This window comes from Ischnura elegans, chromosome 6, assembly GCF_921293095.1.
Source record: "Ischnura elegans chromosome 6, ioIscEleg1.1, whole genome shotgun sequence".
In the NCBI taxonomy this organism is placed as follows: domain Eukaryota; kingdom Metazoa; phylum Arthropoda; class Insecta; order Odonata; family Coenagrionidae; genus Ischnura; species Ischnura elegans.
The window spans coordinates 77883881-77897494 of NC_060251.1; the positions used below are offsets into that span (position 1 = coordinate 77883881).

A 13614-nucleotide genomic window follows, 5' to 3' on the forward strand; every position below is an offset into this window, starting at 1 on the left:
ACGAAAAGTCAAGGAAAGTGAAAAAAAACTATACATACAGAATTAGTCATACATGAATGGCCACAACAAAAGAAGCGAAATAAAAAAATCCTGATTTCAGAGTAGTCGCCATTGGCAGTTTTCCTGTGGAAGCTTACGTCCTGATTCATAATAATTGCATGATCCTATATGTATAAAACGCAAGTAAAATGCCTCTAAAAGATGGATCATCCATGTTGTTTCTTGCATTGAATAAGTTTACAATGCACGATTGGATGATATGAAAATTGCTCTCTTCCATGTAATGGACGCTGGAAACTTGTTAAAAACTAGCCTTAACAGCTAGCGTTTCAACTAAGTATATCATCATTCTATTGCCTACGAATGAATAGATGGAACAAAAAGATGGCTACACGGGTGATACGTAAAATTTTAAGTGTACTTGGAATAATATAAATTCAAATAATCAACGGACGAAATAAGTCTGATAGAGATTAAAAGTAGAATCTTCATGATTCTGAATAAGAAAGGGTACAAGGAATCGAAAGATATAAGTGGAGTAATATTATACTCCACAGTTACAATCCTCACTTAAGGTGAACATAAATTGTTACGACTAATGCATAGTTCAAGATAAGGATAGTGAGAGGAGATGAATACCCACGAAGACAATTGTTAAAACCGTCATCAGACCGATACCAAGCAATAGGTCTCTGAACGATGACTGGTAAGGGAAAGTCTGTTAAGAGAGGTTGGAGGGGAAATTCCCGCAAAGAGGGACTAGAAGTGTAGCTGTATGCAGACAATGAAATTTAAGCAAAGATTGCGAAATCATGATTTGGATGGAAAGTGAATGCGCAATGAATAGAAAAGGAGAGAGTTGTTACGAAGTATTTAAAGGAAAACCAGGAGATGGATGGATGAAGTAGAGAGGATAAATTCCTCTCTACTTCAAAAAAGAAGAGAGGAGAGGAAGTTTAGGGTCAAAAAAAGGAGCCAAGCTACGCATTCCTAAGGGGATAATCGATGAAGATAAATGAGGAGGATTATGGATGAAATAAATACATCCATGTATGAGCTGTAGAACCCATAATCGACTGGTATGTAAACTCAGATGCGTTTCAAAAATAAATACCCAAACTTACTATATAACGGCCATTTAATAAGATTGGATAATCTGTTGAGGACAGCGGTCCAAGAAAAAAGAGGAACGAAAGAACTAAAATAAAAAGATTACGGAGGACTCAAAAAATAAGACACACATAAATAGGGAAATGTTACTTAATACACGAATCCAGTTGATACACCCGTCTAATCTTAGCACTACTGACTGATTATGATGATGATGATGGCTTTCCAGCCCCGACCCGTCTACACAGAAAATATCCTTGGGTCTCCGTCATCCATGAGGAGACTTGAATGCACTCAAATCGACGTTTATACCTTATCCCAACTCACTTCCTAAAACCTCGACGACGCTCTAGACTCCCTCCCCGGCCCAAAAACTTCTGAAGTCCCCCCCACAAACTCCATCCACCATCCCGCAATCTCAAAAAACCCCTCCCACTGGCAGACCCTGGCTCTCGCAATTCAAGCCTCAATTGCAACTCCTCTGGCAATTTGCGAGCCCCGTGGAGTGGATTACGAAGGAGAAGTTCCGGAACCCCAATGGAGTTGGGAGGTTGAAGTGGTCACGAGGAGGGATTTCGAAGAACACCGGGGGGAACTTGGTCGACACCTACTTCCACGGGAAATTATGAGCGGTTAATTAATAAAAATTCCTCGAGTTTTTCCTCCTCCACTCCTCTGCTCCCCTCCTCCATATTTTCCTCGTTCGTGAGGGCGTCACTCTTAGCCCGTTACCATAATTAAATCCCTCCGCGACCAAATGAAACGTGTGCTTCCCCGCCCGAATCAAATAGGGCGCATTCCGAGGAGAAATTTCTCGGTATTCAACGATAGACTCACTTAAAACGCTGCGCGCGAGGATACTCGGCAAGTTTGAAGGGCTGTTTCGGGAGAGCCATAGTATTTTACATTATAATACGGTATGATTACAGAATAATTCCCCTGCAAAAAGCCATGAACAGTAAGTACACTCACGGGAGATAAATGTTCCGCGTGAACCTACCGTAACCAGCATTATAACTGAAATGATGATTATTGGTAAGGGGAAGTATACCGACAATATAGTAGATATTCCTATCGTTACCTATATTCGAAAAGGAAATATTTTCACATTTTCATTCCAATGAGGAATATCACTATATGTGACAGAATATCTCAAATATTCCTAAAAGTACGACTGATCAAAAGAAAACTAAATTGAATTTTAGTACTTTAGAGTGCTTCCTTCGGAAAAAATAGTCGGAATCACCGAGTAAAGATTTTGCAGTACAGTTCAAGTCATGAAGATAGCCGATGAAAATTTCAGCTGAGCATCATTTATAAAGGTAAAAATTCATAGATCGTTTGCAAAGACAGAATATTAAAAAATAAATATATTTAAAATATGCATTTCCAGGGGATATAATTAAGTTCTTTCGTTATTAAGCATAACCCCATAGCCAATGCCTTTTGGGAAGTTAATGATGCCACGAGGCAAAATAAGGATACGTATGATGGATATTTGAATTATAACTAATGCATAATCAGCTAAGAAGAATAATTTACTTACAATAAATAAAAATACGCTTAACAGCGGAGTAATCAGAAAAGTATTCGCTATTAATAAACAAAATATGGTATCTGAAATCTTACATCGCAGCTAAAAATGAAGTGATGCGAATATTTACTGCATACAACGCAACGGGAATGGACATGCACAATCTTAGCGACAACGACAAATCCAATGAGTGTTTTTACTGTATGCTCTAGTGTGAATACAATAAAAACACTCCCACCCCCCACCATTTCTCACTGTAGAATTCTGGAGAAAATTGCAAACCTTTGTATTAACACAACGGTCTGCGATCCTCCCATTACTCGTTCCCGGGGAAGAGGGAGGGAGAGAAGAAAAACGCAACCGGACGCATCGAAAGCTTAAAACACGCGACACCCACGCAATTATATCCCCGACCCTTGCCGTAATGTAGGAGGCCCGTTAAAGGGTGCGGAGGAGGCATTTCCTCCGACTCCAGGACACAAGATGACCCTCGAGGAAAGAGAGCACTTGGAAGGAGCTTTTTTTAGAGAGCTTTCACGGGAAGGAAAAAACAACAGAAAAACGGAAATTTTCGCAGTTTTTTTCTCTCTCTAAACGCGAACACGGTGTAAACCCGGAGCGCACCCCTTCCGCAGGTGGAGCACACAAAACAGTGGGGCGACCTCGAGTGGGCGTCACCCACATAATGCCGGAATATTTAAATGGAGGTTTAGCGAGGCGAGGTGGAAGGGTTGCTTGCTTCCGGGGGAAAAACAATTGGGACGTCGGAGGTGATGAACATTTTAAGAGCGGGTGCAGAGGCCTTCTGGAGGTCTCCCTTATTGTGTGCTGACTAATGCTTCGGAACCAGTGCGGGGCTTCCAGCCTTCCCTTGTCCGTGCGATAATTTTCATGCTTTACAGCGAGCATGGAAATAATCATTCAAGGGAAAAAACGAGAGTGCAGGGATAAATATCCTTTAGTACATAAGAAAGGGATTGCAGAGCAAAGTTCCTCTCACACCGGTGAAACGGTGAATGGATTTAAAAGGGGTACGTTCAGTCATCACCTACAAGTCACACAGATTCAACCCCCATGGGAGAGCGGCTGCAAATTTTTTTAATAATCTCAGTACCATATTTTTTCAACATGCTCATTCATTATCAATGTTTTTTTTCTAAATGCTGCTTTTGCTTTTTTTACTATAACTTTCCAGACTTTTGTAATTGTTAGCGGACAATTTATGTTTTTAGAATTACTTAATGCTTCCCATTTCGTATTTTTTACCATGCACTAATTAAAATGTATAGATAATCTTAAAGCTATTTGCTAGGAGTAATTAAGTGAATAACTAAGACTCTTCACCCTGAAAAAGACAGACGGTGGCTGCAAGTAAGTCCCAACCTTCGATCCACCTAAACATTTCATGCAAAATAATACTATGTATAACTACTTTGAGGGAAGAAAATAAATCCATCAAACAGCCTTGCATATTTACAAAATTATCACATTTTGGTCTAATGACTGAAATGGGAAGTTATATATTTTCCGTATCAATTCATTATTATGCTCCGACATATTTGGTATTCCTTATTAGTATCGATTGGTAGCTTAAGAAAATAAATGCAATTGAGAACACAAAAAAAATAAATTCGAAGAGGATATTCGATTTTGAAGAAAATAATTCTTTCAGAATATTCTACTACCAACTCTTGGATGACTATTTTTTACTTCGACAAATTCCATCCTACAATAGCTGTTAGTCTTAATGTAAATTATCATGATCATAAGAAGTTCTAAATACTTGCATTTTTTATCATACTTTAAAGGTTATTCTACCAAAAGACCACAACCATATCATGAAGAATGACTACCATATCAAATATTCATCAATAACCTAACCAAACTTTCCACCAGATGCCACCACCAAGACGGATAAATTCGACCTCCCTTGTGAACAGGAAACCTTCGGCTGAAGTGTGCAGAGGAGTGCACAGCCATTGCGACAGACTGAGAAGGAGAAGAGGACACTTCACCGTGAAGCGAAGATAACGAGTAATATGTAAGAAGAAAAGATAGGGAGGCCGATCAGCTCCGCCCGGAAAATAATTGCCCGCCTACTCAGAATACGAAGACCATGGCCCCAAGATACTGCTACTATCAAGCCAACTCCAACTCTTTGTTGTTGCCAAAATATCCAACCATTCCATTTGACCCAATTAGCAATGAAAATTATTCAAAATCTCTCAGCCATCAAAAGAACGGTTTTTTTTGTTAGACATGAAATTTTAATAATTTACGAATGATGTTAAAGACGTGAATAGTAAATATATTTGATTAAAATGTGAGATATAAGCTGGAATCTCATCATGGTGAAGAAGTCGTAATAAATTTTCATGGCTCAGTGTAGTAAATAATTTACTATTTTTTGCCATTGTTTCATTTTTAACATCAAAAAATTTAGTAGGTAATTATTTTTCTTGTATTGTATATTTTGTTAGTACATTCTTCAGAATTTCGTCTCTTAGTTACTTTTGCCAAAGTTTTTTCAAAAAAGCAATGCCATTCTTAAATAATATACTATGAACGCATTAAAATGTGTGGGTAGGTTCTATAACGGTGTAAACCATTACATCTAACTTGGGCCCCACTGCATTGCTAAGATGTGAGCTTCGTGACTAAGGAGGATGAGGAACTATGGCGGCACATTTCGAAATCGTATCCGAACCTCAGATAAAAGATAGTAAAGTGGTTGTTCGTTTTCTTGACCATGCACTCAAGATTGCAATGTAAAAAAATGTAATTCCACACCCCTCCCCTCAGACATTCCCGAGTCTGAGAGACCATGGATAGGCTGATTCCATGCATTCCATACATTGCCATTTATGAACTGCAGAGGTGAGTCGGTGAAATTTTTATTTCGACTGAAAATGTTTTTAAATGATATTTCACTCCCAGAATGTAGAGGCGAAGCCTTAGGGTCAACGAAAAATCTTTTATCACGGATAAAATCGACTGGCTTATTCCAGTTCCTAAATAATTTAGGATTTTATCACCCCCGAACGAGTTTCTAATATAGATTTTTGCATAAGCATACAGCGCAGTACTATGAATGCTCCAATTATATTTACTACTAGATAGGAACCTTACATTCTATCACCCGCCAAGTTCATTCTACATTTTCCAAAATAGATAGTGATCATAAAGTTTGTGCTGAGGGTCAAATGGATTATTCCCGTATAATGGAGGTTAAAATATTTTGCAACATCACCGAGCTGAAAATGGATGACCATCATAAGGGACCTTGACCGTGAGATGAGTCCAAACCACCGGATGAATGCCCGCAGACAAAAACGATGCCTAACCTGCCGCAGAGGCCGCCAGAAGTCGCTTCCAGTCGCCCGCACTGAGTCCGACGCCTGGGGGTGTCCTTGCAGCCCCCGGCGCCAACGGGGAGCCCACCCCACTGCTCCCGCCCCCAGAACCGACAGGGCCCGGAGTCGTGGGCCCCCCGCCTCCACCGCCGCCCCCTGGAGGACCAAGGTCTGATAGCCTGAGCGCGGCCGCCGCTGCCGCTGGGGAGGAAGGGCCGTGGGGAGAGTCCGAGGTATTGGGGGGCGGGGGAGGCGGCGGGGGCTGGTGGTGGATGAGGCGGTGGTGAGCGGCGTTGGGGGAGGCGGGCGGGGGGCCGCCGGGGCCCGGGGGCGAGGAGGCGAGCGCGGCCCGCGCAGCCAGCCCGGCCAGTCCGCGCCAGTACTCACCGATGGCGGCCGCGTGCGTCTTGGCCGGGTCCGCGAGCTGGAACGGTGGGATGCCCATGTGCGCCGGCGGGGGTTGAGCAAGGTGTTCGCCGTTGTGACAGAAGAAGGGCAGGGAGGCTCCTGGGTGTCCCGCACCCAGACCCATCTTGCTTGCCTGGGGAAGATAACAAGGAGTTTATGAACGGAGCCTTTCAAGGCCATCAGTCCGCATGCAAATGAGACTAAAGTAAATAAGTTATGTAGTAAATTAAGGTTTTTTAGACACATCTCGAGGCTGAGAGCTGTAAAAGACCTGCGAATGAATGAAGCATCTGGAATTGACGATTTTACAGCAGAGGTAATTAAAAATGGAGGCGAAAAGACGTTTAAATAGTAGCACAAAAGCATAAGGGAAATGTGCTTAACATGTGAGATACCAAAGGAATTCGAGAGGAACACTGAAATCCCAAGAGAAAAAGAGCAGAAAACTGTAAATATTTTAGGACCCTTAATTATGTACTGCGTCGAAGTTACTGAAAAGGTTCTTTTACTTCTTAAGTTTAGAATAATCACCACAAGAGTACCTGGATGAGGACCAATTCCTATTTAGAAAAAGTAAAGGTACAAGGGAAGCAATTTTGTCTCTCAGGCTTCTGCACTGATTAATGCAAATAATAATAATTGTTCCTCGGAATGCCTATTATGTGTAAACCATTCACTTCCAAGTCTTTGGTATCCAATCATGTTTTTTATCAGCGCATGGATAATCTCACAAGATATAAATATTCCAATGGTAATGCTAATAGACCATTATTATTACCAGCATTATTTCAAGAGTTTTGGTACATGTTTTATACAACAGATATGACAGTCAAAATTCGATAAAAGAGAAGATGAGATAGTGAGGGCCGGATGTATTCGAGTAGAGATACGGTTATCGCTTTAAAGGACTTGGACTTCTCTTTGATCAAGTCCCATGTTCTTTCATTAATATTTTTTTGAAAACTGGGTACCTCACCGTGTGAGTTAATATGTAAATGCTGGTATACGGTTTCAAGAGTGTATGCTATAACAACCATGAAATAAAATAAAAATTCGCTGTTAAAAAATCTTACATTCTAGCAGAACTCAAGTATTATAGATCACGTAACAACTGACACAGTTCCAATAAAGCCAAAGGTTTATTGTTCCATGAATGGAACTGGATTTCTTACTCCGGGAAACCCATTTATACCTCGAGGAATATGCAGGTAGTTTTTAGCATTATTTCAAGAGTTGAGGTATGCGTTTTGTGTATGTCAGATATGTAAGTCAAAATTCGATAAACGAGAAGATGAGATAGTGAGAGACGGATGTATTCGAGCAGAGAAACGTTTAGTTTTAAAGGACGTTATTTTTTTGGCTACAACGAAATCTTAACACCGCTCACTAATTCGTGTTCAATCGATTTCAAATGAACTAGAAGTGGCCAGTTGCAAAAGAGGGAACGAAAATGAGGCCAAAAATAAATTATCCCGCCTTTTAAATTAGATATTAAAAGAAGGCACAGCAATAAATTAATCCTGAGAACAGAGAAACTAATAGATGTCAAAGCAGATAGGTTTCTCAAGGTTTATTCAAACTGAAAAGAATACAAATACCAGAGTTAATGGTAATTGCAGGCTCATTCACAAGGGCGATTGATAGGAATGGGACCAGGCTTGTCCCTAGAATCTAGAGAAGATTAAGGATTGATAAATGGAGGATGCAGAAGGCTTTCCATTTATATGAAATAAATTGTAGCCTATGAGATTATGCCAGATAACCTCATTTAAAAATTGTTTGCAATTGAAATAATATTAAATGCACAAAAGTAAAAATATTTGTATAGCAAAATTAGAGATTAAAAGGTTACATGGGGTGTTTATAGCTAAGATAAAATATGAGCGTTAACGGATACATGCATCACAAAAGAAAATCATCATTTGGAATGCGTAGAGCATGAAATAATACAATTACAACCTAAAAACACTATTAAGTATCATCATAGAATATCCTACGATGAATTACATTTCAAGACATCCACGATTTAGAAAAAATCTACGAAGAACTACAGGTGCTGTACTCAAACATAACGACGAGGTAAAAGCTTCATTTTGAATTCACGTGTTCCTGGCCGTTGAGTAAAAAGAGTCAGAAATGCTTTCAGCAGTAAATGATGGCCACCCTAATGAGAACGCATCGCTCTCCTCCCACCGTCCATTACACACAGACCATGCAGCTAAAAGACGAGTTTTCTCCTCTCTAAATGGGCCATAAATTTCCGCGGGCGAGAGACATCAAGCGAAAGGGAGAAAGAAAAATGAAAGGGTTTTAACCGCGGTCGTCCTCATCTAGACGCCCACCTTCTTGGCTTCGGCCAGCAAGTCCCTCAGCATGAGCACGGGACCCGGGCCAAACGCCTGCGTCTCCGCCCAGAGAAGAGCTTTGCGCAGGTGTTCCACGGCCTCCGCCGCCCCCACCGCCTCCTCCTCCCACCTCTCGCCCCCGCCCCCCTCTTCCTCCTCCCCCTCCTCCTGCCCCCCGTCACCGTACCCCTTGGACGAGTCCCCGTCCTCCCCACCCCAACCCTCGCCACCTCCGCCGCCACCCCACGCCTCCGCCCCGTGCTCGAACCCCAACTCGGCCGCGACCTTCCTCGCCTCCGACCGCGCTGCCTCCGCAAAGTGCATCGGCGACGGCGAAGTCTCCGGAAGGAAGATGGCGTCCGCGCAGAGTCTAATGGTGGAGGGGGAGACGGAGAGCCAGGAGCGGTGAAGAAGGGGGAACATGTCCCGGAGGCTGAAGGCGCGCATGAAGGCTTCCGGGCCGTGATGGTCCGTCTCGATGGAGGCGGCCGTCATAAGCTGGACTACGTAGCGAGACCTCATCTCGGAGGCGAGGGCCATGGAGGCTGCGCGGTACTTCTCCCTCGTCGAGTCCATTGTGATCATCTTGACGGTGCCGTCTGAAGAGGTCATCGGGGAGCCGTGCCAAAGGACGGACACTGCCGGTGGAACCATGAGCACTAGCACGGAGGAGGCGCAAGCAGAACCAGAGCCCCACCATCGACGACGCCGGTCGGCGGTCACAGCCGGCGCAAGCTCACCGTCGAACCACGATTCGAGTGCAGATCTCCAAGAGCCTCCGGGGGCGAAGGCCACAGGCTGACTGGAGGGGTCCACGCCCGAGAGGCACCGCGGGTTAGGGTGTGATCCGAAGCAGAGGAGGCGGGCGCGCAGCTCTCCATTGCGGCTCCCGGCGGCGAGGACCCACACCCGACCCTTCCTACCCACGCTCTCCGTCGAGGGCCTCCTCGGTAAGGCCCTCCAGGAGAGCGAGAACACCATTCCCACATACATGTCCTCGTCGGAGTATCCGGAGGCGGGGTCACCCTTGAGGACTTCGCGGAGGACATCCTCTCCGGCAGGCGCTTCATCAACGAACCCCTTGTAGTCATCCCCACCTTCCTCACTTTTTATTTCCTCCTTGGTCGGGGGCGGAGGCATTGACGTCCCCCGGAAGGTCTCTTGAGCTGTCTTCTCCCCGCCTCCCCCCTCCTCGACCTTGACCTTCTTCTCCACCTCCTCCTCATCAACATCCTCCACCTCCGCTTCCCTTTTAACCTCGTCCGTGACCGATGAGGACACGCCGTACCGCTCCTGCCACCCCCGGATCCACTCCTCGGTGGGCCGGAGGGCGTCCCGTCCTCCGCCCCCTTCCTCGGCCCACCCCGCCCCTACCCCACTCTCCTCCCTCTCGCCCCCACTACCCCCCTCCTCCCTCCCGGACAAGCGTTTCGCGATCGCTTCGGCACGCGCCGTTAACTCCGCCATGGCAACGGTCGGCCTTTCCTGTCCCTGGGTCCTCCGTGCGTACCAACGATATAGTTGTCGTTCTAGGTCCGCCTCCAGCCTCGAGCGCATCCTCCGCCGCTGCTGGGGGCATCGTACTGCCTTCAGCCCCCGCCTCCAGCTCCCGCCCCCGCCCTCCCGCCTCCACCAGGGGGCGTCCGACGCTCCGGAAGACGAGGACACCACCTCGTCGTCGCGGTTCTGGGCGCCGCCATCTTCCCAGGAGGCCTCGCGACCTTCCGCGACCCCGGATCCGCCCCTGTCGCTCAGCAGCTGCGCCTCCCCCTCATCGGCTTCCCCCTCCTCCTCGCCGCTAGCTTCCCTCACGTCCTCCTCCTCGCCTCCCTCCCCCTCCCCACACCCCGCCAGCCTCCTCCCGCGCCGCGGCGACGACCGCGCCGACAGCGGGGACACGGGGCACTACCGACAAAGCCAACGCACAACCACCACCACTACTCCTGGCCACCAACACAAGAGAGCCCTATAAACACCAACACCACCTCTTCATTCCATCCGTGTCACGGTTTCCACTCAATCACCCCCACTCCTTCCTTCAGCGGTAATGGCGTCCGGTGAGTACGCCCGACTGTTTTGGTCCCTATTCGGTCTTTTTGAAAATAGCCTTCGGCCCTCAAAAGAAAAGAATGACGACGGTTAGTGAGGGGGTGTATTTATTCACTGTAGTAGCCACATCCCGAATGGCACCCCGGGAGAGATATTATATTGATAAAGACAAAAGAAAATGAATCGCCCTACACGTCTCGCCACCCTCCCATCCAATTGCGACTCATAGCGCGATTCCAGAATGATCACAACACGGTTTATTGCGACCGCGGATGTCAAGGCACACTGAATCGACCAGCCACCTCAATTTAAATAGGAAAAATGACTTGCTCAAAGACGTACGGGTGATTTTTAAGGAGGGCAAGACCGCATCAAGCGCAATTTTAACGGTACGTGCGAGGGTGACAAAGGGTACCGAAGATGATCTCTCCCTTGGTCGGGCAACCGGTTCTCCGAGGCAAAAGCCTTGAGACGCACGGAAATATCTCGAGGGCGTGCCACGCTAAACGGTCACACACCACTCCGCGGAGGGCCCAGGATCGCGGCGCGGCGGATCAAAAATCGCAGGGACACTGAGGACGGCGGCCCGGTACACAATAACACACCCACACACACACAAAGACACACGCGGCGTTGAAGCGCCGACGATGACTCCGGGAGACCGACTGCCGCTCGCCGAATCCCAGCCTCACTCCCTTCCCCACTGTATCTCCTCTCTCTCTCTCAACTCACTCTCTCTCCATTGCCTTCCCACCCCACAAACTCCACCCTTTTCGCTAAAAATCCTCCCCCTTTCCGACAAGCACCCCCCGCCATCCACCCACCGAAAAAGAACTCATCCAACCACCCCCACCCCATCCGACATCCTTTGCCCTTATCGCGTCTCTATCTGTATCTCTGTGTGTTCCTCTCTTTGCTCACAGTCTCTCCTTTCGCTACATATCCCGCACACATACACTCAAACTCCCACCTTCTCCTCTGTGTTTCATCCGCCGTCGTGTGGCCCCGACTGTATATATTCCCGCCTAGCACAGGAGTAAAGCCCCCCCTTCTCTCTCCCCAAACCACCCCTGCCCCCCTTTCCAAGCGCGTCTGCCGGTCTATCCGGCCGTCTCTTCCCTTTGGAGAGCGCCCCGACGCCGCCTCCTCCCCACCTCCATGCCCCCACACACCCCCACACCGCCCCTCGAACGCGGAAAGAGAGGGCCCCACCCTCTCCAGACCACCCCTCTCCGCTCTCTCTCTCTGTGTCGGCCGACATCAAAGGGATATATACCCCTCCCTCTATCTTTCTCTCACACCGCCGCAGCCGCCTCCTCCACCTCCCCATCCCACTCCCCCGCTCTTGTACCACACTCACCCACCCCCTACACCATTTGCTCTTCTTTCCTTTCGATTCCACTACACACAGACACACGGATCCCCTTCCTCCCCACCGTCGCATTTCATATTAACCTCCCATCCTCCACCCGCCAACGACCCGTTGCACACACAGACACGGCTTGCCACACGCCAGTTTCCTCCCTCTCTACCTCCCCACACCCTCCCGCTTTAAAAAGGGAGGAGCAGATATCAAAGGGAAAGGAGATGAGAAAGAAAATTAGTTCGATACAGAATCGGTCGATGACGATACTCACGAGGGCTTACTATGCGCATGTCCGAAAATTTAGATAAGTAGTCGGTTCAATTTGATGATGTCATTACAGTTTTATTTACGATACGTAAAAAATCAACTTGACCATCATTATAATTACAAAAGAAACATGATTCGTGGGACAAAGTATAATTAAGTAACCTGTTAAGGTAGGTTTACGTGGACCATTCTGCGGAAAACCCCGAACGCACTAGATACTTTCTTCTCCGGTAAATGCTGATAAGTTCAATCTTCCTCCCCATTTCTAAATCACTATAAAGGGCGGTGAATGAACGGACGAGGGGTACCAAAGGGGAAGGAGATTTAGGAAAAAATTACTTGAATCATATAAGTCGATGATGGTGACGCGTATGATAACAGCTCACACGATTGTTTAAGGCGACTTAGATAATTTAAAAATAAGAGGTACATAATTTTACTGCACCATTCACTATAATTCAATTAAAAGTCCTCAATTTCCCATCGCATCAGACATCCTCAAATCTTCCACACTAAACACAACAACCAGCAACACATTAAACACAAAGGCAGAACGCCATACTCCAGTTTCCACTTAATCCCATATCTCTCTCCTCATAATTTCTTTAGTATGAGCGAAAATAAAATAAATCGAAAAAGTTTCATTTTTGTAGTATAACGAATAATATATAATCAAATAACTGGTAGCTTCAAGCTTAACTATGTGTGTAAAATAAAAGAACAAACTTTCACAGGTTCACATACACAGCTACATATTTAAAAAACCACGACCCGTGTTTCATAACATAATTACATCTTCAGGAAAAAACTAATAATATATAATCCATTCAAAAATATTTTACATCATTAACCGTGAACGATTCAATGACTGATCGGTTGTATCTAAAACTAGGCATAATGGAAACATCGATATCGGTAGCACCGGAGAACTGTCACAGGACCACCCCTCTAGTCAAATAAAAAGGAACTTCACAGTCTCCCCTTCCTATTACCCCTCGTCCCTTTTACTCGATCTCTTTAGTGCTAGCCCCACTTTCGCGGCCTCTCCTTGCCGCTCGAAGGGTTGGGAATGGAGGAGGGGTGGGGCTCGCCGGTAAATCGGCAACACAAGAGACAAGAGAGAGAGACACGGGTAAGAGGAGCCGTTCGGTGACCGTGTCCACCACAAAGGATACAAGGCAA

At 46.0% G+C, this 13614-nt stretch overlaps 1 protein-coding gene across 1 annotated transcript in view; it reads right to left on the bottom strand.

Annotated features, from left to right (window-relative positions):
* The window catches only part of LOC124161405, a 165687-nt gene that overhangs the window by 66619 nt on the left and 85454 nt on the right, over positions 1–13614 (bottom strand). The window contains exons 3-4 of the mRNA XM_046537722.1: positions 8748–10655; positions 6385–6538 (exon numbers count right to left, since the gene is read on the bottom strand). Coding sequence (XP_046393678.1) covers positions 6385–6538; positions 8748–10655 — 2062 coding nt within the window. The remainder of the gene's footprint in view (positions 1–6384; positions 6539–8747; positions 10656–13614) is intronic.